Source organism: Canis aureus, chromosome 24 (genome assembly GCF_053574225.1).
Source record: "Canis aureus isolate CA01 chromosome 24, VMU_Caureus_v.1.0, whole genome shotgun sequence".
In the NCBI taxonomy this organism is placed as follows: Eukaryota; Metazoa; Chordata; class Mammalia; order Carnivora; family Canidae; genus Canis; species Canis aureus.
In genome coordinates this window covers 49,932,296-49,958,892 of record NC_135634.1, presented here as the reverse complement: position 1 = coordinate 49,958,892, position 26,597 = coordinate 49,932,296, and the positions used below count along the sequence as shown (strand labels likewise).

Here is a 26,597-nt window from a genome sequence, read left to right as displayed (position 1 = left end):
AGCTGTATGTTGTGCGCAACCAAAAGCCCGGAAAGCAGGCAGGCGAGGGCCCCGCGGGCGCAGCAGCGTTGCCCACGGGAGCCGCGGGGGGAGAGCAGCCTGGGCGCCGCCGGCCCGACAGCTGAAATGTCGAAGGAAACGTGGTGCCATCGGCGTGAAGCGGTGCGTGTTGGCCGCGAAGAGAGTGAAATCCTGGCCCGCGGAGCGACGGGCGTGAAACTGGAAGATGCTGCGGCCCGTGACACCAGCCCGCCGTGGAAGGAGGACACGTCCCGTCCGCACGCCCCGGAGCCCTGGCACCCCCGGGGACAGAGCAGGGGCTGGGGCCGGGACTCGGTGTTTCACGGGGACACAGTTTCAGTTTGGGAGGAAGAGAAAGTTCTGGAGACGGACGCGGTGCTGATGGTGGCACAGCCTGGACGTAGTTAATGCCACCGCACTGGACACTTAGGGGTAAAGTGTACATTTCATGTTACGCATATTTTACTGCAAAACAACTAAGGGGGGATAATGACGCGTCCAATGTTGTCTGTTAAACACAATGAGGTGAAGCATCGTGTGTGTGGTGGGGAAGGGGGAACCTATCGGGAACTTTTATGAACTGGACTGTGTGAGCTGCTCAAAGGATTGGGACCCCCCAGGCACCCGCTCTCCCCGCAATGCGGCCAAACCGGGGTCGACAGCAGGGCGGGGAGCAGGGGGCGTATTGGTCTAGAGGCCAAAGAATAAACTACGATGGGATGAGAAATATTTGCAACCGAACCAAGATAAGGTCTCCAATGAAGCGGCGGTGAGAACGCTCAGTAACAAGGGGGAGATGCAACACATCGCATCGCTCACGGAGGACGCCACGTCCGTCCGTCTGTCCATCCGTCAGTCCGTGTGACATCGCAATATAAACTATATAATCCCAATAGTGTAAACACGTGTGCTTCAATACAACATGTGTTGTATCCACGTGAAAAAAAAATAGATGAGATTGCAAAAGACATTATTTAAGGATGAGAAGACGGACGTGTCGCTTCCTAATGGATTAAGTATTAAACAAGCAGAAAGCTAGAACCACAAAGGTCTCTGGGACGGAAGCAGCAGTCACCGTGGGGCCAAAGGACCGGAAACCACCGCCCACCCACCTCCCTTTTGATCCACTCGGTGCTGCTGGCCCCCTGCCCACCGCCCCCCACAGGATCTACAAAGGTACCAGCCCTCCCGGCCTCCCCAGGTGGCACAGGTGGCGGGGCCCCATGGGGGGGTGGCTGGGACCTTCCCTGGAGTTGACGAGGCAGGGTCTGCGCCGTCTGTAAGGCCCCCACCCTCGATTCTGGAGCCCCCCTGGCGATGTGCAGGCCCCTGGGAGAGCTCAGCAGCCTGGAGCCCGCTAGACTGAGGGGGGAGGCCACACCCAAAGCCCCCAAACGTGCCCATTCAAGCAAACAGAGCCCAAAGGGGCTGCAGCCCCAGGAGGCTGCGTCGTGGAGCCGAGGGACAGGTACAGGTGCAGGTGCAGCCGCGTCAGCTCACTGTCGTGCCGGTTTCCAGCAGCAGCCCTCCCCGCCTGGCAAGCCGGCCCCACAGGAGGGAATCGCCCCCTGAGGAGCCAGGCCCGGGGGGCGAAGGCCTGGGAAGGGAGGAAGCCCCCGCTCCCAGAGGGAAAGATGTCCCGGGGCCCCTGGGGGGTCCCCAGAACAGTGAGGAGCCCCGCGTGCTCCCCAATCCCACTTAGAACCGGGAGGACCAGAACCAGAGGCCGTCCCCTCCCCCGCCCACGGAGGAGAATTACAAAGATCAGCAGTGATGTAACAGCGACGTATATTTTAAACATTAAAAGGCGCGTAGCACACAGTTGAGAACTAGGAGACCGCACTCGCCGTCCTAAGTGCCCCACAGCCTTGCAGAAGGCCCTGGAGCCTCGCCGCGGCCCTGTGCCCACCTGTGCCCACAGCCAGCCTGGGCCGCAGTGCCCGAGTGCGGTTCTGACACCAACGCGGCCAAGATTTCCATTTACTGGACGGGGCGGGGGGGGGGGGACTCCGAACGCTGCCAGGAGCGCCCTGGATGTGGTGGGAACACAACAGGGCCACGCGCTGTGGCCTGTGACGGGTGATGCCCGGGGTGTCACCACCCCGACCCCGGCCCAAGGTAACTCTGGGGAGAGACGAGCGGTCCCGGGGGCTCCGATGGGGGTAAAATGTGAAAGATGATCAAGCGCCGGACGGCAGCGCTGACTGCCCTGCTCTTGCCACTTAGTGTCCCCGAGGGCGGTTGGAAGGGCGGCCAGGCGGAGGCGAGAGGTGCCCCAACACGCCCCAGAGCCCACCTCGCTCTTTACAAGCCTGGGGCTCCTCATGCCACCGCTGAGGCATCCGGGACCTGAGTGCGAAATGGGGGACGCACAGAAACGGGGAGCAGTTCTGCAAGGGCAGAGCGGCTGGGGCCCCGCGTCGGGGCACACACGGCCACGGCCGATGCTCTGATTTCACCGCCGTCCCCACAAGCTGAACACCTAAAATCCGTGGTCGAGGAGCTTTTATCTGAACGTCCTATTTTTAAATGCATCCCAGGGTTTGTGTTGAAAGTGCCCCGGACACACGTTGCTTCAGAGCCAGGATCCCCGCGAAGGGCAACCCCACCGGAGGGAGGTGCACCCCCGGGTCCCCGGGTCTGCTGCGCAGCGGGTCCCCACTCGGGCTGCAGCACGGCCCCAGGCGCTGTGCCTCTGTGGGCTGTTCCTGCACCAAAATCATTAAAAACCATATTACGCAAGCGTGTTGATGTAAAGAGGAATATACTAATAGTGTGTATTAAAACATCTACTTTGACCTAAATGTTTTTTTTTTTTTCTGATTGTGAAAGAAGTTGAAGCCCCTTCACGGGTCCCTGAAGAACTTGGGGCGCCGCTGGCTCGCCCAGATTTAGGCAGGGTCTGGCGCGGGTGCATGGCTTGGAGCCGGGCGGGGGTGACCTGCAGCAGGCCGGGCCGGGTCGGGGCAGGGGTGCCTGGCTCGGGTGGGGGAGACGGAGCGATCGGGAGTTTCCAGTGGATCAGAGTGGCCCTTCTTAGCTTTGTGCTCGCTCAGGTGAGAGAACCTCCCAGGCCTCCGGCCAACAGCGGCCTCCGGAGCGGCTCCCCCGGGCCCCGCACCCCAAGGTGCCGGGGATTCACAGCTGGCAGAGGCCCGTAACTCGCTCCCGCAGCCTCGCTGTCTCAGCCGTGAAGCGGGTGGAAGGCCTGACCCCTGACCCCAGCCCTGGAGAGGCCCATGTGAGAAAGTGCGAATGAAGGGTCTTCGTAAATGATTTCCCACCACGGGGCGGGGGGCGGCGGGGTCTTTCTCGCTGCGGCCCCAGCAGAAGAGCAGAGGGGCGTCCGGGACGGGAACTGTTCCAAGGCCTGATTTCCTGGAGGGCGGCCGCAGCCAGGGCCTGGCATGTGATCGCAGGCGACAGCTTCGGCCCGAGTCGCAAGGACAATTTTGGAACATCCCCGAGGGATCGCAAACAGGCTGCTTGAAAGTGAAGCAGAAAAGCAGGCAAATGTACGTGTCCCGATCAAATCTGCCCCGAGAGGCACATCCCGTTAGGAACCGCCTGCAAGGTCCCCCCGTCTCCGAGGGCCGTGACAAAGGGCCCTGACGTGGGACAGCGAGCTCCCTGGCTGGGGGGGTGGATGCTGGGGGCCAGCCAGGCTCAGCCTGCACTCGCTCCTGAAGATCATGTCTGCTGAGGCCTGAAGCTCAGGCCTTGGTACATGACGGGAGTCAGCTAGGGCAGGAAGGGGTTGCGGGGGAGACCTGGGAGGGTGGGGTGGCTTATTCCTAATATTGCGGGTAGGCAAGGCCTGGTACTAGCAGCGGGGCATCCAGGGGAAGCTTCCACAGCATCCCTGAGAAGTGGTCAACCAGTTCCGTGTGCACACATCCTGTGACGGGGAGCTCACTACCTACGCAGACCACCCACACCATCTTTGAACCACTCTGTGTGTGTGGAGTCTCCTTCCTCATTCAGACCCAAAGTCTATCACTCCAAGTTTCTCACCCATGGGTCAGTCCCGCAGCCGCAGGGCACAGGTTCAACTCCTCCTCCACCCACCACACCTTTCATTTGAAGACGGCGGTCACGTCCCCGCCTCAGCTTTCTCCTGGGTCAGAAAAACGTTCCCGTTTTCAATTTTGAGAGGTACTTCCATGCCGCCTTTAAAAATACCAATCTATACCACCACATGGTCAACCACACCAGGTATCGAGAATCTTTTTGACTTTTGCCGGTTGAAAATTGTGTGATACGCACGTAACGGCCGATGTTTGTGCAGCGCATGCTGCGCGCCGACTACTGACCTCTGTACTTTACTTTACAATCAGTGGCGGCCTATCCCCTGACAAGAAACTATGAAGCAGGTGCCACGTGGATTAGCCCAATCAAACACAGGCGATCGTGAGGCGAGAAGTTTCGGCCACTTGCCCACAGCCACAAGCTAGTGACGCGAGCCGTCCCCAGGCCGAGGGTAGGGTCCCCCAGTAACTCTCTGGACCTCAGACTCTGCCCCGGTATTTGCTGACAAGTTGTTTTTTTTTTTAAGATTTTATTTATTAATGAGAGACACAGAGAGAGAGAGAGACAGGCAGAGACACAGGCAGAGGGAGAAGCAGGCTCCACACAGGGAGCCCGACGTGGGACTCGATCCCGGGACCCCGGGGTCATGCCCTGAGCCAAAGGCAGACGCTCAACCGCGGAGCCCCCCAGGCTGCCCGACAGGTCTTGATCACTGGCACCTGCTACCAACATCTCTTTCTTCCATTGTCCAGTTGGGCCCTAAGTATTTTTCCTTGTTAATTAAAAATCTCGGTCTACTGTGAATATTAGCTCTACTAGAGATGGTGCAAATACTTCTCCCAGTGTGTCCTCTGTTTCTTCCACATTTGCTTGGCTAGAAACATTTTAATTTTTATGGAGCCAAAGGTTAAATTTTTTTTTTCATCTATGGCTTTTGGAAATTATACTTTTTTTTTTTTTTTAAAGGAAGAAGTTCTTTACCCCAAAACCTATTTGGCACTTACTATGTGCTCTCTTTCGGTGCTTCGTTCCTGCGTATTCTGTTACCTATCACGGAATAAAACTAGGATAACATAAATGCATAAGCTGTATGATAACGCAGCAATAGCTAATAAAAACACATCTACGACTGTGATCGATACAAAGAGCTCTTCAGTCACTGTCTTCCAAGTATTCTCGTAGTTTTTAAGCTCCTTAACTTCTTTTGGAACTTATTTTTGTACGTGGTACGAGGCAAGAATAGAACGTTACTGCTGCCATACGGGTGACCATATGCTGCAACATCATTTATTTGGACAACAATCTGAAATGCTTCTGCTTTGAAACACCACGTTTATCAGAAACTGAATTCCCAGATTTACGTATCTGGTCAGAAGCTGACTGACGCCATTTCATTAGCTTATACTTCCCCACAGTCTTACCACTTTGTGGTAATTACTACAGCTCCATAGTATATTATCAGCTTAAATTTCCTCAACAAATCCATTCGGGCTTTTTTTTTTTTTTAATTGCATTTAATTTACAGACTGGTTTGGGGGAGACAGGGCATCCTGCGTCCCCCAGGTCTGCACCTGCCGCCTGCTGCCCGGGGCCCTCGGGGCTGTGGTCTGGACAGGCCCCACCAGCGGCTCTCTCGGGGCTCCAGCCGGCGTGCCCTCCTGGGCGCCCGTCCCCAGCTCCCCAGTGGGGTCACCTCTGCAAGTGCCCACAGCAGAATCGGACACAGGGACCGCGCTGTCCTCCCTGGGGTCCACCCGTGTCAGGGTATCCCTCCCCCCACCCTGGGCCGCACCCATCCCTGCCTGCACCTCACTCCTCCAGGGCTGCGGGGGACCACGGCCAGGGCCCAGGGGGACTCACACCCCAGCGGCCCCGCGTGCCTGGGGAAGCCCAGCATTTCCAACGGTGGCACTGGCTTCTCACCACCCGAGCCACAAGGGCTCTGTTCACTTGTAAAAGCAAATCGAAGCTTCCCGAAGTGCCAGGCCCCGCCGGCTCCCACGGGCCCCATGCCTGGCTTTGAAATCACGAACCTCTGGCAGGCGCCTCTTTTCAGCACCCCCGCCTAGGAGGCCGGAGCCCCGACTTCGTGGGCACGCGGCCACGGCACAGCCCGGCTCTCCCGTTCCCTGCCCCGGCTGTCTGCCGGCGGGAGGGCTGCGCAGGGCCCCCCGGAGGACCTCAGCTCAGGCCGCTGTTCGGTTCTCCCCCAGGCGATGCTGGGAGCGAGCTATCCCGACACAGGAGGAGGAACGCTCCCGACTGAACCGTGTCTGCCGCACATTTCAGGAAGCCGCTTCTCTCCACGGGTGGACAATCAGCTGGGAGGCCCTCTGCCCGGATGGGGACGAGGCCAACCTGCTGGGAGCGCAGCACGGACCCCGTGAGGCCTCCTGAGCCCGAGGGGCCCACGGACAACAGGCTGAGAGGCTCAGGACGGAGTGTCCCGACCCCTAGATCCCCTCCCAGGACTCCTCCCCGGGCACCGGGGCCTCCTCCCCACCAAGACTTTGCCGTCACCTGGGGGGTTTCTTAAGGGAGGGAAAACCACTGTGTCACCAGGTGGGAGCAGCTCATCGGGGCAGAAGGCACCCTGGTGGGGTGCTCACCCCTCAGGCCTCCCCAGACTCCTCCTCTGCCCACGGAGGGGAGGGCAGGGGCCGCCGGCTGTGTGCATCCCCGGCCCCTACTCCCCCAGGGTGGAGGACGCAGCCCCGTCGACAACCCCAGGCGGCCCGTCCTAGGGAGGCAGGCCCGCCCGCTGGGCTCAGGCCTCAGCCGCTGCCTGATTCCCCTGAAGCCCACGCCCACCGCCTGCTACTGTTGATAAGAAACTTCGTGCTTTAGAAAAATGAGGTGTGACCCAGGAACACGGATGGTACCGAAGCCAAGGATGCAAAGCCACCCACGTGTCAGGTCCCAGTTCTGAGTTCCAAACCTGCCAAGGGCCTTCCCATCCACGGGCTGGATTCAGACCCGGGCAGTGACCTCGGGAGAGGCAGAGGGGGCCCTCCGGTCTCCACGCAGGGCCCGCGGCACAGCTGGGGCCGGGGAGGGCTCCGGGGGGATGGAGGGGGGCTGCCAGCAGGTGTTCTCCATCCCCTCTCAGGGCACTGGAGGTGGGCCGGGTCAGCCTGCAGGGAGCTCGGACCAGGCGATGCCCCAAGGACGGGGACCCACAGAAGACCGCAGTTAGTCTGACAGCACAGGGGGCCCCGTCCCTCACCTCCAGACCTCACACACCGGGCAACAGGAAACAGGAATAAGGATCATGTAGCAGAACCCATCGACCAAAGTAACCCGTCCTCATCCTGCAGGATCAAGCCTATGGCTGTAAGAATATTTCAGTATCAGGTAACGCAGCACATCACATCGGCGAAGCCAGCCGAGCACAAGATGCCATCGCCGCGACGAGAACAACTTGGCACCCGTTCCTGTTGAAAGTTCTCTGAGAGCCAGGAAGAGCAGGTTGGAACGTGATGGAACCATCCCGGAGCAGCTCTGGGCGCATCGGAGGCACCGGCCCCCGCATCAGGACCACTAAGCGTCCGGCGGGAGGAGGCTCTTGGCGGCGAACTGACAAACTGGCAAAGAACAGTTGGGACTCAAACACAAGAGCTTCTGGAAATCCGAAGAAAAGGGCCAAGACAAATGACCTGAAGTCAGTACACGGAGCAGAAATGGCCCTTAACCACGCGGAGATGCTCCCCTGTGCTGCAAACACCTGCAAGTGCAGCCTCGCCGAGACCTTCCTCCTTGCCCATCAGAGCAGCGGGGGCCTCGGCGCGGCGTGGCGGCCGGAGAGGCCACGGGCCCACGGGCGCGCCCACACGCCTACCGTAGGGCAGCACATGCGGCCCCACACCTGCCGCTCACCTCCCAGGGAGCCCACGGCCTCGCTTCCTGCGTGCGTGGCCCGGGGACACCACGGGGGCCCAGGGGCAGTCACTGCGGCGCTGACCTGAACGGCAGGAGCCCAGAAGCCACCCACGCACGTCCAGCAGCGACAGGGAGCGGGGCCGGGTGAGCCCCCGGGGATATTCCCGGAGACAGGCAGTGAGGGTGATCTCCGGGGACCGGCAGGGCGAGGGCTCCCCACACGGGGGACACAGCACAGCGCACGGTGCAGACCAGTGCACACCGCGTGCCGCCTCCTGTGACCCTGTGTCTTGTGCAGAATATAAATGGACTCACATACGCTTGCATTTCCCTAAAGAAACAGAGAAATAAATGGGAAGCTAATAAAAACTGCTGCCCATAGGGGCAAGGACGGGAGGGGGGGAGCCCTCCGTGTGGACTCTTTCTTGCCACTTATATTACTGATCCACGTTAATATGTTACCTATTCAAAAAAAGAGACCACTTTACATAAAAAATAAAGATAGGGCCATGTTTCTAAAACTACAGTTATGCCACACACAAGGACACAAAAAAATGGAACAATTAATGATACATAACAGAAAGAGTAACTTTCCTTTTTTTTTTTAACTTTCCTTTTTTAAAAAAAATATTTTATTTGAGAGTGAGCGAGGGAGCACGAGCAGGGGTGAGGGGCAGAGGGAGGCACAGGCTGCCTTCTGAGCAGGGAGCCCAAGGGGCTCGAGCCTAGGACCCCGGGGTCAGGACCTGAGCTGAAGCAGGCAGAAGAGCAGCGGGCGTTGGGACCGCACCTGCTTACAAAGCCCCGACCCCTCCCTGCCTGACGGGGCACAGCCTCCTTGCAATTAATGGACTTCACCGTTCGAACCCCACGTTCTTACCAGAGAGACCCACGTGCTTGGGTGACGGAGCTGATCATCAACCTGGAACTCAGCTCTGCATATGGACTTAAAAAATGTTACAGTTTAAAAACCTTTTAAACTTCCTTTCTCTAGCCAAGTTAAGAATCCTCCCAACCTCCCTTTATGAAAACACTCAAGACAAGCAAAGCAGGGATTTGTTTGGGGGCCTCACGTCTGCCCCACTGTAAGGCTGGTATAAACTACTTATCAGAACACCTTTTGGGAAAATATAAATCATTTTATTAATAAAGTGCACACAGGACAGTTCCACCCAGAGCCCAGGAGCAGGGCGCGGCCTCCCCCGGGTCCTGACAGGGCAGGCCCTCCCTCCCGCCTCAGCGGAGGGCCTCACGCGGCTGCCCATCTCACTCCCACCCTCTGCTACGGCCAACGGCGCTGAAGCCCGCCCAGGAGGCTATGGTCGGCTCCTCGGGAGGCACGATGACCGGGGCAAGCCGCTCTCCACAGCGCGGGCTGGGTGTGGGGGAAGATTCCGGAGCTGGGCACGAAGTCCAGGTGTGCGTGGACTGTCCTCCCTCGCGGTGGGCACGCCTGAGCACCTGGTCTCGTTGCGCGTGGCCTCCTCGGAAGCCGGTTCTCGTGGCAGCTCCAGCAAACTGCCCATCCTGAGCCCGGGGCCCCTGACGTGGCCCTGCTCGTTCACGCCTGGCCTCGGCCCTGGTGCCCTTGTGTTCGCTTGAGCGCCCGGACACGGTGCACCAACAGAGGACAGACCCGGTCAGCTTGGCGCAGCTCAGCAGAGAAGTGCAAGCACGCTCCGGGGGCACCTGTCAGGATGCAGGATGGGGCTCCGGACCACCCAGCATCCTAAGCTGCACTCGGGGTCACTAACTGACATCATCTCTCTTCACAGATTTGTCATCAGTATTTGTTTAAGTTGCTTATTGAAAAGAAAAATAAGCATGAATATCAGGCCAGAAAGGTCACATTTTAGTCCTGAATGTTTTTCCCAAAGGTTGACACATTTTCTTTGAATGTAAATGAACATCAGTTCAACTTTTAAATTAAAATTCCTGCAGTGTGACTTCAGCCCTCCTGGAAATGTCCAAGCCAAAGTAGAGGAAAGGGCTTACTAATCCCCTTTGTGTATTTTCTCAAAGCAACAAGTAACATCAGCATTTAACGCGTCTCTGATACGATACCGTAATAATCACACAGGGAGAGGGTCTGTAACTTCGTGAATGACCTTAAATTTCTGACAAATGCTTACCTGTCTTATAAAACTTCAACTTATACATTAGAGTGAGAAGTGTCACGATATGAATGAAAAGATCAATTTCCCTGAACTTTCTTCACAAGAAAAACAAAAATATATGCGTTCGAAGATAAAAAAATCCAAATGCTTATGTTTTTCCAGCTGTGAACTGAATCGCACAATCCATACACTTATAGAAAAAATATGTGATTGTTTTTAATGATTTATGTATAAAATAAAAATAAATTTTATGATACAATTTGATAAACTTTCATACAAAATTCTACTCACATAAAATGTATGCAGTTTTTTTTTTGCAACACAACAATTCTATTCGTATGTACAAATTCATAAAAGGCAGACACATCTTGAAGCAAAACGGTCAATTGAGGGTTGTGGCTAAGTCGTTCAACTCAGAAGAAAAGAGACAGGTATATGGGGGACTCATGAACTGACACCCCTCCCACCTCCAATAATGCATTCAGTGCGATCTGATCAAACAATTTTATGGTGCACGGTAGAAATGACAAAGTGGCCAACGTGTCAGAACGGCAGAGCTTAAGCTGATCTTGAACTTACTCAGCTTGGGAAATCATATAACCACCTTAGAAAAGGATTTATTCTGGAAATCACAGTAAGGAAACCTAACCTGTGCCATCTGTGCTAATCCTTAAAGAAGCAGAACTTTCTCAGGCAATTCTAACATTTAAATGGCACCGTGTGGTTTGCACAATAAATATCTAGAAATAACAGTATCGGGACCCAGACCTTACGACCTGTATGTCTCCAAACACTGGAATCCTTTATATACAAACTTAAGACTTTCCTAAGTATTTACAACACCATATGTGAGTGAAAAACTAAATATAAACCATGTTCTAAAAAAAACCCTTGCTTTAAAAAACAATTTCCAAAAAAATGGTAACATCAAAAAAAATGTTGCAAATCAGTGCGTCCCCTGAAGCCTCCCTTCAGCTGTCTGCCCCGAGCTACTCGCCTCTTAGGATCACACGTCTAGGGGAGGACCAGGCAGGATGCCAAGGCCGCGGGCGCAGGCGAGTGCGAGCCCCCCGGAGTCACTGCTCCCTACCTGGGGAACACCCTGGGGGCAAATGTCCACGAAGGACATACTAAAATCTCCTTAAATGAATGAACTTTAAGGCAGGACACAGAAGCCAGAGGCCGTAGGGGCTGAGGAGAAACTGCCAAAGAAACTCACGTGTACTTTATAGAGATACAGCCTGAAGTGAACCCTCTCCAAGGGGAAGCAAACTCAAAATGGAGCGGACTCATTTTCAGGCCCCATTCGACTTGCAGTGCCCATCAGGAGCAGTCATCCTTCACCTGCTCCACGCAGGGTCCGGTCACCAGACCTAAGACCTGAAAGCAAGGCCGCCGGTCCCCTGGCACGCCACCACCACTCACCTGCTGGAGGATCCTGGCGCAGGACTGAGCAGGACAGGCCGCTGCACACACGCAGAGCACGCGTCTGCACGGCGATACCCCACTGGAGGAAGGTGCGGACGCACGGCCCCTCTACACATGGGCGTGCCTGTGGTCTCAAGTGCGGAGCTTTGAGACCGCACATTGGATGGACGACGCTGAAAACTTCATTTTCTTAGGAAACTGCACTTAAAAGAGTACTGGCATTCTATCTTCCTTTTTATTGTCAGACTGAGGAAGATTTCCAGCTTTTGAAACGTCTGAGCTTTCACCTTCTCGAACTCAGATTGATGCTGTACACCATCCTCTGAATCTTCTCCTCGTTCTTCAGGACGTTGGCCTTCACGGCGCAGATCTTGTCCTGCTGGTCCTTAATCAGCTGCTCCAGCTCAGCCAGCTCGGCCTTCAAGGGCTCCACCGCGCAGTCCGTGATGCTGATGGGAAACACAGGGGCTCGTGAGTATCGGGTCTCGGCTTAGCTTTGCTTCCTCGTTAAAACAACGAAGGAAGACAAAAGTAAGGTATTCACAGCATCCAAAGACAAAGGGTCAAAATACAAACATACTCTGATAATGATGGAAAGGGATGAGGACCTCACACCTGTGAAAAACATATTTCACCACCCCACAGCCCAGAGTCCAACATGCAATTACACAGAGGAGCTGAATATTCAAGTCCTCACCTCACATTTTGCAGAGAACCCTGGGACGGCAGGGAGGGGAACAGTGCAGCCACCAAGGGCCGCCGCCTCTGCGCAGCCCTACAGGTGCCCCACCTTCCTCTGGGAGAAGCTCATCCAGCTTCCAGGGCTTCCCCATGGATGCCCCCTGACTCATGTGTTCAAGGCATGAGGCCTTTCAGTGCTGTGTTACCTGCCAGGAAAAATCTAGAACATTCTTCGGAAAGAATAGGGGGGCCTGGGTGGCTCAGTTGGTGAAGCGTCTGCCTTCGGCTCAGGTCATGATCTCACGGTCCTGGGATCAAGCCCCACATGGGGCTCCCTGCTCAGCCAGGGAGTCTGTTTCTCCCTCTCCCTCTGCCCCTCCCGTCCAATTGTGAGCTCTAATAAATTTTTTTTAAAGACTCTATACAAAAAAAACAAAACAAAAAAACAAAAAGAGTGACTGTTCCCAATCATCCTGCCACAAAGCAAACTCAGGTTCTGTGAGGAACAAGCACCTAGTGTGGCTTTTCAGTATCTTCAATCCTCTGTAGGAAGTGCCAACAAATCACCATGCTGGACTCAGCACCAAAAAGTTCTCGGTGATTTTCTAATTCCTTTCATGCTGAACATTTAAACTTTTAAGGGACTTTTTTTAAGAATAAGCAGACTACTAATAAAGAATGCAGGTTTGCTATCACACAGCATTTACCATGTGGTTTACAGACCTAGCACTTGTCTACTCAGATCGTTTCCTGACAAACCCTTAGCAACTGATACAGTTTCACGCATTCCCGATTCCCTGATTATAAATACAGAACATCAAACATTTCCCTAAAATAGGGAAAGTTTTTAGTGGTTATTGTATTTCCTTTACAGTAGCAATTTCAAAATAGGCTCACCAGCATTAATTTCTTTTAGAGCAAAAAATTAAAATACTTTCAAAGTATAAACAGTTACCAAACTTTGGGAATTCTGAGAAAACACATAAAAAAATAATACCCATGCTGCAAAGGCCCCTGTATTTTTTATTGCCTGTATCTAGTTGCGCATGAACGTTAACTCCAAGTCTTTCTTAACTGCTACAAAGATGTGCACTCTGAGATATGAACGCAGAAGGGAAACACTTCCTGTGGGAAGGGTGGTGGTCTCCTGGGAGGCATCCCTCTGCCGCCCCCACCCCCACTGACCTCTGCTCCTTCTGCAGGGCCTCGGCGTGTTGCTTATTCTCGTTGTGCCACAGCTGCAGCTCGTTCTGCATGGCGTCCACGTCCTCCTGGATGTAGTCCATGATCTTCCCCAGGGGGAGCGCACTCTTGCACAGGGTCTGGATGGACACACGCAGCTTCTCTATCTCCTTGGAAACTATGTCCTTCTCCTTCTTCCATGCTGACTCAAAGACAAGCAATTTCTCCTACAGTCAGTGGGGAAAACAGAAAGAGAAGTAAACATCCTCACTCCTAGGGCAGAACGAGGACATGCTGAGGGAAGAAAGACATGGAGGGGGAGGGTGGACAGTACTGGCTCAGGACCCACTTTCCACTCGTGCAAAGCGCCGTGCGAGCAGTACACTGTGCACAAGGAGGGTCCACACCCTCCCTTCTCAAAGGTGCAGGGGTCTTTACCTGGCAGGCTGTCAGAGAAGCAAATCTCTATACCGTAAGATTTATCTCTCGACTGACCAGAAACTTACTGTAGCTATGGTTACCAAAGCTCAAGGACACTGATGACTGACAGAAAGGGGACCTGACCCTGCATCTCGCTCCTTGAATGGACCTACTTTCCATGTCAAATGACTCTGCAACTCACCTCACTGGCGAAAGGAGGTGAGTTTTTTCCTCCTACAGAGAGGAGGAGAATTGCTGCTGTGGAAGTGAAGGGATGGGAGGTTTGCAGAGGAAGGCATGGTGGGCAGCACCAAGCTGGGCAGAGAGCCCACTGGGTAAGGGCTAGACGGAGCTGGCTGGACAGACATCAAAGTGGCCTGGTGCCTTCAGTGAGAATCACTAGTATAGGGGTGGTGGAGGGGGTGCCCACAGAGCAGCAAGCAAAGAAGGGAAGGAGACAGGCAACTGGAGAACTTCATTCAATGTTAGTCAGGAATTCTCTTCATATGAGTTTTTTTTTTTTTTTTTTAATCACAGACCGCTGTGAATTTCAAAAATTGATGTAAGTTGATAAGCAATGAGTAGTTGGGCTCTTGGAAAACCTTTCCTAGGACATGGACATCGTTTAGGAAGCCCTCCCTGGATGCTCCCAATCCTGGTAAAAGTTTTACTGCTTTACCCACTTACAGTATGAGTCAAATGCTGTTAGTTAAATTATAATTACCTTGTTTTATTAACTTATTTAACCATTTGTGTTACTTCTAATGCCAGCTTTAGATTGTAGGCTCCAGGAGAGCAGGAACCCTGTCTGGATCCACTGTGGGCCCATATAGGTTCTCCTTAGATATTTGCCAAAGGCAGTGACTAAGTAATCTACCTGTCAAGATTCTAGCTCCACTACCTACTGGACTTTGGCAAGCATACGGAAAGCCTTAGCATAATGCCTGGCACACAGAAAATTTAACAGAAAATGTTAAATAAACAGGAGGAGAAATGAAAGGTAAAACTCATAAACTAATAAGGCAAGGTTGCAGGATACAAGATAAACATACAAAAATCAATTCTATCTCTACATACTGTCAACACATGGACACTGAATTTAAAAATACAGTGTTATTTATAATTATATATGTAATCAAAAGAGAAAAATACCTAGGTATGAATCTAACAAAATATGTATAGAACTTGTGTACTGGAAAGTACATAATGTGGATGAAAGAAATCAAAGCAGACCTAAACAAATGGAGACATACAAATGTTCCTCAACTGCAAAATTCAAATATTGTAAAGATGTCAATTCTCCCCAAATTGATACACAGGTTTAACAAAATTCCTATCAAAGTCCCAGCCAGGGACATCTGGGTGGCTCAGTGGTTGAGCATCTGCCTTCAGCCCAGGGCATGATCTGGGGGTCCTGGGATCAAGTCCCACATCAGGATCCCCACAGGGAGCCTGCCTCTCCCTCTGCCTGTGTTTGTTTCTCTGTGTCTCTCACGAATCAATAAATAAAATCTTTTTTAAAAAAAATACCAACCAAATTTTTAGGAAATATAGATAAGATTATCCTAAAATTTATAAGGGAAGGCAAGGGAACTAGAATGATTAAAACAGTGTTTTTAAAAAAGAATAAAGAGGGAGCAAACAGTCTATCCAATTTCAGGACTTACTATGTAGCTACAGTAATCAAGGCTGTATGGTATTGGCAGGATAGACACATAGACCAATGGAACAGAATGAAGAATCCAGATATAGACCCTCACAAATAGGCCTGATTTTTTTTTTTTAAAGATTTTTATTTATTTGAAAGAGAGACAGAGCACAAGCAGGAGGTAGGGTAGAGGGAGAGGCAGAAGCAGACTCCTCGCTGATCAGGGAGCCCGATATGGGGCTCAATCGCAGGACCTCAAGATCACAACCTGAGCCAAAGTCACCTGCTTAACCACCTGAGCCACCCAAGCACCACTGCCCAACTGATTTTTGACAAAGCAATTCAATGAAGGAAACAGAGCCTTTCAACGTGTGGCATTGGAACAACTGGATATTTACAGGGAAAAAAAGGAACCTTGACCTGAGTCTCCTACCTTATATAAAAATCAACTCAAAATGGATCATGGACTCAAACACAAAATGTAAAATTATAAAACTTTTAAGAAAAGACTTGGAAGAAAATCTTTGGAATTTAAGGCCAAGCAGAGTTCTCACACTGGACACCAAAAGCATGATTCATTAAAGGAAAAACTGATAAAGTAGACTCTATCACAACTTAAATCTTTTGCTGTGCCGAAGACCCTGTTGAGAGGTTGAAAGACAAATTAGAGAGTAAGAGTACATATTTCGAAACCATGTATCTGACAAATCACTAGTATCTAAAATATCTACACCCTCAAAACTCAACGGCAAAAAAGCAAACAACCCAAGAGACAGAAACAGAGGTTGCACCAAAAAAGGATACAGAGATGACCAATAAACACATGAAAAGATGTTATCTTATTAGGGCAACTGAAATTAAAGCCACAGTTAGGTATCATTACCAGGATGGCTTTTAAAAAATAGTGACACCACCACATGCTGGTGAGGATGCAGAGAAACTTGACTACTTGTACCTGGCTGGTAGGAGTGTAAAATGGTACAGCTCCTGTGGAAAATAGTATGGCAGTTTCTTTAAAAGCTAGCATGCAACCAGCATCTGACCTAGCAACCATACTCCTGGGCACTTATCCCAAAGGAATGAAAAGTCACGTTCACATGAAGCCTGTACATGATGTTTATAGGGGCTGTAATCAGAGCAGCCCCAAACTGGAAACAACCCAGATGCTCTTCAGCAGGTGAACAGTTAAATGAACTGTGCTGCACTCACACCACAGAACACTACTTGGCAATAAAAAGGAATGAACCGCTGATTCATCCACCACCTGGATGGATCTCCAGACAGTTACGCTGAATGAAAGCAGCCAAGCTCCAAAACTACATGCTCTATGATGCCAATTAAAGAACGTTCTTGCTGGGGATACCTGGGTGGCTCAGCGGTTTAGCGCTTGCCTTAGGGTCATGGCGTGATCCTAGAGTCATGGGATCAAGTCCCTCATCAGGCTCCCTGCATGGAGCCTGCTTCTCCCTCTGCTTGTGTCTCTGCCTCTCTGGGTCTCTCATGAATAAATAAATAAAATCTTAAAAAAAAAAGTTCCTGAAATGACAATATTATAAAAATGGAGAATAGTTAGTGGTTGCTATGGGCTGAGGAAGGGTGAGGTGGGAGAGAGGGAAAAGTGTGGCTGTAAAGGCAGTAAGAAGGACCTTTGTGGTGTCGGAACTGCTGTGTATTCGACTGTATCAAGGTGGATATCCTGGGTGTGATCTGTACTATGGCTTTACAAGATGCCATCAGTGGGAGAAACTGCCTACGTGGGAAATCCTCATTATTTCTTGCATCGGCACATGAGTCAAAGTTGTCTCAAAATAAGCTTAAGCTGAAGAAAAGTTAGTGGCCACACAAAGGCCTTTAAAATAAAATGGCAAATGACTAAAATGAATTCCAGACAACAAAAAACGACTTATGGAGGAAAAAGGGTTGTCTTTACTGTACACAGATTAGTAAATCTCTCATTAACTTAGCTGAACGATTTAAAATTCTACTAAAACATTCAGAGGCGCCTGGGGGGCTCAGGCAATGAGCATCTGACTGTTGATTTCAGCCCAGGTCATGATCTCAGGGTCATGAGATCGAGCCCTGCATCAGGCTCTGCATTTAATACAGAGTCTGCTTGCGATTCTCTCTCTCCCTGCCACACCTCCAGCTTGTGCACGCACGTGCTCGCTCCTCTCAAACAAATGAATAAACCTTTAACAAATTAAACAAACTTCCAGTAAAACATATTCATAATGCTTATTAAGTAATTCCCATGTATTTGGCATTATGTTGAGTCTGATACAAAACTGTTCAAGGTACAGAACTCAGGATGGGGGGGTTAATATTTGTAAATGTCCAATAAAACTGGTGAGTTACAAGGTAGACCAAGATACAGAGGGGTTAAATGGCCAAGTTCCCTCCTATTCTAGGTCACCCTGTCAAACTCCCCCATAGTTCAGTATCACAGCACCAAGCTGAATTAGGAACACTAATCTTAAATTTATAACTTTAGTTTTAAGGGATTAAGAATCCAAAACAAAATGCATTTGGGCTGTGATTATGACAGTCAAGAGAGACTTTTATTATTGCTGCAAACACAGTGCCGCAAAACACCAAAATTCTGGCTTTTTTTCCTTTTAGAAAGCTTTCATTTAAATGAACATGGCAGAGTAGGGTAAAGTCAGTGATTATTTGCTTCAAAAGCACACCTACACATCTCTGATGATAGGCTGATTTATATATAGCCCATGCAGCTACATCAGCAAATTTCCAGACAAACATAACCACTATAAACCCTTACTTTATAGACTTTTAATATATATAATAAAATATGAGAATCTACTACCATATTCACCACATAGGAATGAGTCATATGAAATACGCTTAATTTCTGGAAACAGAAGAGCAAAAAATAATGAAACTGTATCATTACGCAAAATACTACTTCAAACAACCTAGAATGTAGGAAGACTTTGGGGAAACGCCGTGAGAGGTCTGGAGCATGTGCTTGGCAGGTACAAAGCTGGTGCCCATCTGGCTTCACCACCTCCTAACTTTACGGCCCTGGAGCTTGACTTGACCTCTCTGTACCCCGGTTTCATCACAATAAAATGGAAATCATAATATTTATCCTGCAGGTGAGATTAAATGGGATAATATAAAATAAGCAGCTCAGTGCCTCGCACATAGTAAACCTTCAATAAACGTTAACTGTTATCATAAATTTATCCGACACGAAGAACAAAACTGCAAGCCTCACTGGCCTTGATGCAGCTCTTTTACCTCAAGCTAACTTGTCAGCTACAAAAGATTCTGGGTCAGGCGTGTTCTGAGTGCTCCGGTGTGTTCCAAAAGAACACATTTATATGGTGTCAGCACCAACTCACAAGTTGCTATGTCCAGCTTCGGATGGACAGATTCTTTCATCAAAAATACACCTTCCTTACTGACACCTTCCCTTTCCCATCTCCACCCGATAAACGTAAATAACCACTACCATGAAATTAGATCTCAGAACTCTTTCCTGGAAGACCCGTGGTTCTGCTCTGGGCCGGGCGGGACCAGCGGCAGCGGTGCTCTGCGGCACCCCTGCCCCGGCACCCCTTCCCCCGGGGGAGGCCCACCGGGGTGGCAGCAGAGAGTGTCCCCCGGGGACCCGCCCCCACCCTCCTGCGGCCTCCTGGGCCTCCTGCTTCTCGTGCAGGCTGCAGACTATTTACTCAGCTGCCTTCTGGCAGGAAGGCCTCTGACAAAGCGTTTCAGCGTTTGGCTGGCCGCTTCACACGTGTGCCTTAGAAAAAGTGATTTTCCAAGATTTTTCAGGTGAACAGTTACTTACTTCTGGGACTTTGCGTTGACCACACACACACTTGTCCCCAGAAATGTGAGCATTTGTGTCTATGGTGATTTTCAAGTTTACAGTGATTTATTCTGAGTCATTTAAATAAATGCTATGAACTAAAGAGTTTGTTTCTTTACCTTTCAATCGCAGTGCTTCATGAGAAACCAGTAGTATTTTATAAATAATGCCCTACGAGCCTGAGCCCCAGACACTGCTACAAGCCTCTCAGAAGCAGACTTCGGGGCACAAGGGCAGGGTGTGGCACCTGCGCGCTGCCCTCCGCCCAGTCGCCGGATCCGAGGGTCGCCACACGCCTGAGCAGCACTCTACCCTACGTTAAGCAAACCCAATACACAAAGGCCTGATGGATGCGGGGTGCGCAGAGGGAATAGTAAATCAGCGAGTGTGAATATTTGCTTTCAATAACACACTCTCCCATGACCTCAGGAAGTGATTTATGTACAAGCTGCCAAAAGTTCATTTTCTTCACAGACCGAGGATCGCCGCATCCAAGTTGCGAGGGAAACGCGGAGACGGACAGAGTCAGTGTGGGGAGTGTCCCGTTCGCCCAGCTTCTCTGGAAACCAGGCACGCACCTCTCGCGCGGGTCACGCCAGACGAAGCAGGCTGGCACCGCGTGTTTTAACCGTCTTGTGCATCCGGAGCAGCACGTCCACCGTCACCGGGTAACAAAATGATAAAGCGAGTCCGCAGCCCCCGGTTGGGTCACCGCCACTGCCGCCACGCCGCCCTCCGTGTGCACCTGCCCCCCGCGGCGCCGTGGGCCTCTCCTGCTCAACCGAGCTCGGGGCGCGTGTGCGTGTGCAGCCCCGCGGTGCGGGTACAACTCCGCCACGGGAGCCCCCCGCGGCTCGCTTCCCCACGCGGCTGCTGGGCACTCGGCTGTTCGGGCCTGCGGCTATAACAACCACTGTCGGGGAAAAGCGATTTTCCTGAGTAGCTAAACCGTAAGTCATGACAGCCAGAGACGGCGACGGCAGCCCTTACGCAGGTCCGCTGTGAGCCAGGCGCGGGCACAGGGCCCTCGGGACGTGCAGTGACGAGGGGCGCCGCGGGCCACAGGGTAAGTCTGCGACTTTGTGACGCGGTGTCAGACGGTTTTCCAAAAACGGTTGTGCCAAGTGACGTCAAATTTTTTTCACGAACCAAGATGTTCTTTCTATGCATAAAATACAAGAACGCAGCAACCAGGGCAGCGCGGCGCTCCGACGGCGGCAGGTGCAGGCGCTGAACCCGGCCCGGCGGCAGCAAGAGCGGGCTCTGCCGCCACGGGAACCGGTCGTGAGCGCGGCGCTTGCGGCGGCAACTACAGAGGGGCCCGGGTGCTCCAGGCCGAGCAGGACGCCTACGAAGGGGCGCGTCCCAGGGCCCACGGCTGGGGGCACGTCCTACCTCTGCCACTCGGGCTCCACCGCAGACCGAATAACCCCACGTCTCCGCTTCCCCACCTAGGACGCGGGGATGGGACCGACCGGATCAACTGCTGGGGACCACAGCGACGCGCCACTCCGCAGGCCCGAGGAGACCTCGGCACTGCCTGGTAAGCTTCGCAGGACGGCAGATGCGCGGCGCTCGCTCCAGCACGTGGCGCAGAGCCAGAGGCCGCCGCCTTAGCCGCGCTCCGGACGGGAGGGCCCGTGGCAGCGACGGGCGACAGGTACCAGAGAGCAGGCCCGAGACCCACTGGGGTCGCTGGAGCTGCGGCCAAGGGTCAGGGCAGCGCAGGAGAGAGGTCTCTTCACGTGGCCTTTCTGACGGCCCTGAAGACTGGAAATAGCTTAAGAACCCACCTTTTCTCACACACGAAACGGACCAGACGGGCACTCACAAAGCCCGCGGGCAGCGGGGAAAGGCAGAACTCAAATTCTCAGCCACAACGATCCCCTCTCGACCCCCTCTCTACTTAAAGTCACGGGAGTTAAGAATATGATAATGCTGGCCTCAGACTGGTCTTTCAAACATTTCTTTATGAAAGGCTATTCTCACATATTTATTCTCTCAGAGGAACTCTAGAGTATTCTTTGCCAAGCTCCAAAACATCCACTGAATATTTATTGGCATTCCATTAAATTTATAAACTAAGTTGAGGGAAATAACATCTCTATCATACGGAGTTTCCCATCCGGTAACACTCTTTCGACTTTTTCCAGGCCTTTTTTATATTTCTTGGTAAAATTCTGTGGCTTCTCAAAATAGTTGCTATAAATTTCTTGTTAAATGCATGCCTCAGTAAGTTAGGTTTTTGTTTCCAGTTCTGAAGGGGAGCTTTATGCACGTTATTTTCAACGGGCTATTGCTGACATGTAGGAAAAATACTGACTTTTGTATATTTGTTTTGACATTGGCCATCATATACCTTTTTTCCAAACAGTTAACCTTTTGAGGATCAATTTACTTGGTGGACTGCTGTGATCTTCAAATAACGATGATCCTGTCTCATCCCATGAAGAACCCGGTACCTCACGTGTCTCTGCGCTAACTAGGACCCCCCGTGTAGCCGGACAGGACTGTTTCACAGCCTCGTTCCCGAGTCTGGGGGGGAATGTAAGCAGCCCCTCACTGCTGCCTAGGATGCCCACTGCCTGGTGCAGACATGAGCTCCCTCCACTCCTCGTTCACTACACGTTTCTAGTTGTAAGGGATCCTGAATTCTATATGCGCCATTTATTATTAAGAGAAAACACACCTACCTGCAACCTTATTTGGTTCAAGAATAGTTTCTTGGTTAAACCTAAGAGAAGTAAACCATGTTTAAAGGGTGCTGCAACCACTGAGGTCAATTTGTTTTAGGTTGGGAGGGCTGCCTCTTGCCTAAATGAGAGGAACAGGAAGCGCTGACTATTCACGGAAACAATCATATTTACATAACAGAGGTAGATCTTTGCTCCTAGGATAGGTTCTAGTTCAGTATTAGTCATATAATAAATTACATGCTTTAGAAAAAAAAATAGTAGTAGTAGTTACTAGTTCCTAACCATGAACTTTTAGTTCTTATTGTTCTTTAAATCTCTAACATCCATTCTAGGTACAGATTTTTAAGGTTCTATTAATTCTTTTAAAATATACCAAGTAGATTCTGGCCAGAATGAAAAGATTGGAACCCAACTAGGAAACAACCATAAAACAGAACAAACCCTCAGAAGCAGCTGTTTCCAGGCCACATCTGAGAGCCTGAGAAAGGACAAGGGGGCAGCCCACCCCGAACCTTGCTCGCTGTGTGAGGACAACCTCCTGGCGCTGGCTTAGAGCATGAGGGTGCCACTGAGCCATGGAGGTGAAGGCCCCTCCATGGGGCAGCAGACACTCTGGAACCGGCAGACGGGGAGGGCCAGACTCCAGCTGGGCCCAGAGAACCATCTGAGACAATTACCCATGGATCGGAGAGCCTGTGTGCAATCCCAAGTGCCCCAAGAAGTTCCAGTACACCATCGGAGCAAAAACAAGTTTGGACACACTGAAGAGGGGAAGAGAAGGAACAATCTAACTTTACCCACCCTTTACCATCACTTTTCCAATGGGGCACAGCATAGGACCAAGAGAGACCTCAGCTCGTAATTTCTCCTGTGGGGTTAAGTGATAGCATGTGAGGGAGCACCTGGCCTCCCTAGCTGTGCAGGATGTATATCCTATGACTAGGGGCCCAGGAGCAGCTGGGAGAGAGGTGGACAGGACTCTCAGAGGACATCAAAGGGACAAGGTCCAACTGCACCACAGACCCCATTGAGAAGTCCACCCACGAGCTGCTGGGGACACCTTGCCCATGGATCCCCACCCCTGCTAGCCCACAACATCCCGAGCACTCAGCGTGCCTCACCCACGTGCACCCCCACCATGTGGCTGGCTCCCTGTGTGCCCTCCTGACGGACAGACAATTCAACAAGTCAAAGAAATAATACATGGAAAAAATGAATAGTTTAACAAAGAGATAGAAATCCTAAAAAAAGAACCAAACAGAAGAAAGAATGTGTGAATTACAGGACAGATCTGAAGTTATCCAGCTCGAGGAAAACAAAAAGAATAAAGGGGGTAAAGAGAGCCCAGGTGATCGATGGGATCCCATCAAATGAAGCAATCTGCAAATTACTGGAGCCAGAAGGAAGAGGGGGTAGTGGGGGCAGAAAACTTATTTAAAGAAATAACGGCTGAAAATACCCCAAGTCTGGGGAGAGTCTGGGTCTCCAAGTTCATGAAGCTCACGAAGTTCACCAAACTCAACTTCGGGAGATCCTCCCCAGACATACTATAACAGAACTGGCAAAGAGAATCTTCAGGGAAGCAAGAGAAAAGCTTGCACGTCCCAAGGAAGCCCTAAGACCGCAGCAGACTTCTGGCCTGGAGGGAGCAGATGATGCACTTGAAGGCTGAGGGAGGACAAGTGCCCACAAGAACAGGACCCTGCAAAGCTGTCCTTCAGAGGAGAAGATGACATACAGCCGCTCCCAGACAAGCAGCTCTGAGGAGTCGGTCAGCAGTGGACCTGCCTCCCAGGAAATCCCAAGAGGAGGCTCGGGGCTACCCTGAGAGCCATGCATTCTCTTAGACAAAATAGACTTCTAGCCAAAAATTGTGATAAGAGCCTCTCTGTGCACAGGAACCAACAGAGGCCAGCAGCCAGCTGGGCCAGAGGTTCTATGGCGATGTCTGATTCCTGCGTGGGGAACTTTTTAAAATACCAATGCCAGGTCCCGGCCCAGAGACTGATCTAACAGGTCTGAGAAGGAGCCCTGGCACTGATATTTAATAAAAACTCTCTGAATGGTTCTAATGCATCAGCAGCTCTAAGCAGATACACTTTAAGTACCTTTCAAAGGACATAAGACTCTAAAGTTTACTTGCTTTACATTTTATAATCATTTTCTATGCTACAAGCAGTGGCAGCAAAAAATGTAAGTTAAAAACATACCCTAAGGGCACCTGGGTGGCTCAGTGAAGCATCTGCCTTTGGCTCAGGTCATGATCTCAGGGTCCTGGGATCGAGCCCCATGTCCAACTCCCCCCTCAGCAGAGGGTTTGCTTCTCCTTCTGCACACTCACCCCCCACCTGGCACTCATGCTCTCTCTCAAATAAATAAATAAAATCTTTTAAAAAAATACACTACAGAAGTATTTTGTTTTCACTATGATAGTTTTCACTATCATCTCTGGAAATGACCATTATGATTATTAAATTGTTTTGCTTTTTATTTCCATCCCTTTATTAACTAATTGGATTTGCTACTTTAAATGTCTTATTAAAATAGTCATCATTTTTTATTGGGCCTATTGCTACAATCTTCTAATTCTGGTTCCAGTTTTATTTTTACATATTTAGCCTCCTAAATTCTGACCATATTTCATAGCTCTAAAAATACCAGACAAACTAATCACACCCAAATTAACCATTAATCCTACAAGGCAGTTTCTGGGCAATATGAAACCCACCTTATGGTTGGCATGTGAACCAAAGAAGAAACATTCAAACCTATTAACTAGAAGCGCTTCAACAGAAAATACATTTCACAGAACCAATGATGAATATAAGGACTGAGTCCAACGGCTGGAAGAGCAGAGGAAAATTCAAACCAGGACAGTCAGGTCCTAAATACCCTTGCAAGCAGTAAGGCCAAGATGGCAATACTGTGTTATGGATGGTAACCTGACCTGCTGATGTAGATTGGGGATTGGCTTGTGCTCAGTATGCTCTACTCCTCCAGCTGTTGAAAAGGTCAACCCAAAACCACACAATTTCAGTGAGTGATTGAGACCAGGAAGGAAAAAAGGTGGCGTCTGAGACCAGTGGGCAATGGGGTGGAGAGGACTGATGAAGCCGGCTGATCAGGGGAGGCCCCTTTGAAGAGCTGGTATGTGAGCAGGGACTTGCATGGTGACAGGAAGAGTCTCTGACTAACCAAATGGCAGTTTTCTCCAAGAGGTCCTATTACGGTGCACCAGGCCCGGGATACCAGCAGCCCGCCTCCAGATAACTCTGGACTGCCAGCACAAACCAGGGCAGGAAGAGGCCTGGCCTGCAGGAAAACAGGCCCATAATTATGTACAAACACCTGCTCCTCCCTACCCTCCCTACCTCCCACAGACAACCAAAGAGGGGAAGAAACCAGCTGCACAACCACAGGATCCCACTGAGCCCCTGCCATGGGGCTTCTGGGGTGCAGATGGGATAGGGATGGCACAAGGAATGACAGGAGAGCATGCTAAAGAAGGACCCTCCCAGGGCTCCGTGCCTCAGACCCACATGCCCTGCAGCCAGGAGCGAAGGAATCTGAGACGAGTCAGCAACAGTTGACCACAGAGCCACGTGGGTTCCGAGCAACCGGGATCTCAGGCCTCATCGAATAGGAAGTGAGTTCCTGCTTCTGATCAGTGGCCCTGGGGAGACAAGCCCCCAGGGAAGACCGACCTCTTCCACGAGGGAGGGAAGGTACCCAGCCCCAAGGCTCCACAGCTTCTGTGAACCAGATCACTCCTCTAACTCAAACTGTTCTAGGGCACAGGAAACAGTTTTATAAAAAATTAACTATATGAAACTAACATAATTTTGATTCCAACACCTAACAACAGGAGCACACGTGTGCATGAAAACTCCAGGCCAATATCACATGAATATGGACTTCTATTTTAAAAGATTAGTAAAATGGGGTTCCTGGCTGGCTCGGTCAGAAGAGCATGTAACTTTTTTTTTTAAGATTTTATTTATTTATTCATAAGAGACACAGAGAAAGAGGCAGAGACACGGGCAGAGGGAGAAGCAGTCTCCATGGAGGGAGCCCGATGTGGGACTCGATCCCAGAGCCCCGGGACCATGCCCTGAGCTAAAGGCACATGGTCGACTGCTGAGCCACCCAGGTGTCCCGTAGAGCACATTAACTCTTGATCCCAGGGATGTGAGTTCGAGCCCGACACTGGGTGTAGATACTACTAAAAAATAAGCAAAGCGTACAAATAAATAAATAATTGGTAAATTAAGTACAGTTTTGCTTTAGGATAAATAATAGACCATGACCAAACAAAGGTTATTTTAGGAACATAAAGATTGCTCAACATTAGGAATTCTATTAATATACAATAGCTGCCAAGAAGACATTTGATAATGTTGCACATCCATTTCTGATCAGACTCCTGGAATAGAGCCAGTGCACGGCAGATGATGAATAAATCCTGACTTATAAAAACAATAACTTGTAATCAGAAAACAAGTTTATATTAAGGTTAAAAAAAAAGGCTAAATAAACACTGGCAATGTGAGAGTCCAACTTAAGAAATTAAAAGAACAACAGAATAAACACAAAGAGAATAAAGGAAGGAAATGAAGAAAACTGGGAATCAGTGAAAAGAACAAAGATACAAAAGAGAA

General features: G+C 50.8%; 1 protein-coding gene across 14 annotated transcripts in view; it reads right to left on the bottom strand.

The window, feature by feature from the left end:
- Nucleotides 1–9,047: 9,047 nt before the first annotated feature.
- TRAF3IP1 (TRAF3 interacting protein 1) overlaps nt 9,048–26,597 on the bottom strand; it is a 58,828-nt gene continuing 41,278 nt past the window's right edge. For 12 of the 14 annotated variants that reach the window (XM_077869444.1, XM_077869446.1, XM_077869445.1 and 9 more), the window contains 2 exons: nt 13,341–13,564; nt 9,048–11,923 (listed from right to left, as the gene is read on the bottom strand). In XM_077869444.1, coding sequence (XP_077725570.1) covers nt 11,758–11,923; nt 13,341–13,564 — 390 coding nt within the window. In that variant the 3' untranslated portion in view covers nt 9,048–11,757. Of the gene's footprint in view, nt 11,924–13,340; nt 13,565–26,597 lie in introns of those variants that run through there. The other 2 variants (XR_013363494.1, XR_013363495.1) reach the window with 1 other exon arrangement.